The sequence below is a fragment of the Sphaeroforma arctica genome (assembly GCF_001186125.1).
Source record: "Sphaeroforma arctica JP610 unplaced genomic scaffold supercont1.20, whole genome shotgun sequence".
NCBI classification, from domain to species: Eukaryota; class Ichthyosporea; order Ichthyophonida; genus Sphaeroforma; species Sphaeroforma arctica.
The window spans coordinates 202370-204965 of NW_014040538.1; the positions used below are offsets into that span (position 1 = coordinate 202370).

The window sequence follows — 2596 nt, forward strand, 5'->3', positions numbered from 1 at the left end:
TATACTATGCAAATATGTATATATAAAAATAATGAGTCCGTATATGAATATTTTTGTACCGTATACCTGTTTCCTTCGTGAAGGCAATCACCATGTCCTCCTTCTCTGCTCGTCCAAAGCCAGTCCCAGTGAGTTTGACGCTCTTGGGTGAATACGACGTATACTCTATGTCCAACTGATGCAAGTGGTACTTGAGTATACCCATGTGCTCCTACGTGAATTCAGAAAGACCGTGTTTGCAAATGTTGAGAGTGAGTAATTGAATTGACCATGCATCTAGCTGGCTGGCGAACAAGCTTGGAAGCAAACAAGCACGAATACGCTGCGATCGAAGTGGCTATATTGTAGGAGCTTAATCGTCGGCCCAGCAAAAGAAATCCCCACGACAAACACATACGCATACACACATGTATATGTAAATGTAAATGCAAATGTATATGTATATGTATATTTGTACGTATATATAAATGTATATGTATATGTATATGTATATGTATATGTATATGTATATGTATACGTATATATATAACTGTATCTAGTGATCAAGCGCGACTCGTTTCTTTCACCATGCTGTCACAACAACATTCGCATACATACACATTGACGATAATGCCTATGTATGTGCACTCATTTTTGCTCAACTAAATGGGCACATACAAGCGAAGGCGCTTCCATACACAAATACAACTGCTCACGCATATACTCACATACAAGTATACGTCATGCCTACGTGAAAGTAATTATCATGTAAACTTAATATATTCAAGTGTGTATATAATCTATAGAGATATGAATTATACATATTGATATACACTCATAGTAGAACATACCCCGATCAAATACGACATGTGGCTATTCGACATAGAATATCCCTCAAGACCAGTTGTTGTTGGTTTCTCTTGCGCTAGAAACGTACCGAAATGTTTACTGATTTCCAGAAACTGCACCATCCCCATTGTGTCCTAGAAATACAATTTGGTAGGACAAATAAAAACTTTTGTAAAATCCATGATTGTATATCAAAATGTTTCAGATCTTTAAAAACGGCAACATCTCTGTGCCACTCTAGATACACAATTATTCATTCTAGCATCCGGTGTGAATATATCCAAAAATAAGAAGCTACACAATAAATACGAAGAAAGTATTTCCAAATCCAGTGGTACTACACTCAGTGTGTGGGAAGAAATTCATGGGCATGTGTTGGCATAAATAATCTCAATCAAGTATAACTGGAATCTTAGCATTAACAGGAATTAGAAAAAGGAATGAATGTGCGCCTGTGTATGTATTGACGTGCATGCACGGCTGTGTGTTTCTGCCCACGTACGACCGTATGCATGTGCATCTCTCCAGGGACACGTTTCCGCGTCCATCTGTGTGATCCCCCTTTTATTTTACGCTTGTATTCTCGGCCACATTCTATATGAAATTATACCTGAAACTTTGCCTTGTCCAGGACTAGACGAAAAAGACAATTCCACGAAAACCATCCTAACAACCAAATATCACTGTCGCGCCATTTTGCCTCAGTCCATGTCACCAGATAGTCACTAACAACACGATTTTTTTGTTTGAACAGTGCATGGGTATTAATATGCATGGATAAAATTGTTCTTCAGTGCTTTTAGCCAACATTTACTGGTGCAGAGCCCCATATCTAGGCTTCACTGCAATGTTGTGAATCAATTTATCAAAAATATAGCACACATGCACACATACCTTTCACACGGACATACAAAAATAAACACGTGGCTCCGACGCACGCACATAAAGCAGCACTTAAACTTCATACATACACCGTACCTCTGACCGTTTCGCATACCTTAGCAATACGGTTGCCAACCAATTGCCCATTCAAAAAGGAACCGCACCTCCTTTTCTTATCCGTAACAAACATTATCTTGCAATTCTCGAAAGAGAATTTCATTCCCTTAAACACGCAAACAGCAGCGCAACCGGATCCATAGTCGATACCACCGACATGTACTATGATGTGGAACATAAGGTACAAGGTCAAGTAAATTTAAAGTCCAGAGTTACCAGCATTCCAGAAAGGTGTTATTGGGGATAGGATTCGTGGCCTAAGAAAAAAAAGGGAACAGCCGTCTGCACTAGAAGGACATGATGCCCCATATAATAGAAATGATAATCAAGCAGGACAATTTGGGATACTCCAAATGACGCCAAACTACGCTTGTAAAGTCGCAAAAGAAGTGTGGTTTACAAGCAGTTGGACGCAAGCGAGACGACTTATAAACGCACGACTACACTCAGCAAGCAACAGAAGGCTGGCTCGTAATTAGACATTGAAAGCAAAGTAGCTGTCATGAACCAAATGAAAAGAGGTGCCCAGCGGTTCCTCCACCGACATACGTGGGAAGACTGATGATATTCACGAGAAAGTGGCAATAGGCTCCTATAACAGTACAATTCATAACAAACGATGTATCTATGGATACATATAATTGTGCGTGTTTGTGAGCGTGAGCATATATATATATATATATATACTAATAAGATATACACATATATACATATATATATACATATATATACATATATATATATTATACAAATATATATACATACATAC

General features: G+C 38.5%; 1 protein-coding gene across 1 annotated transcript in view; it reads right to left on the reverse strand.

Moving 5' to 3' along the window:
• Nucleotides 1–1900, reverse strand: part of SARC_00615 (hypothetical protein) — a gene marked incomplete at both ends in the record, with an annotated part of 5504 nt that extends 3604 nt beyond the window's left edge. Inside the window, 3 exons of the mRNA XM_014305715.1 lie at nt 67–211; nt 831–962; nt 1826–1900. Of these exons, the coding sequence (XP_014161190.1) occupies nt 67–211; nt 831–962; nt 1826–1900 (352 nt within the window). The remainder of the gene's footprint in view (nt 1–66; nt 212–830; nt 963–1825) is intronic.
• Nucleotides 1901–2596: the final 696 nt, after the last annotated feature.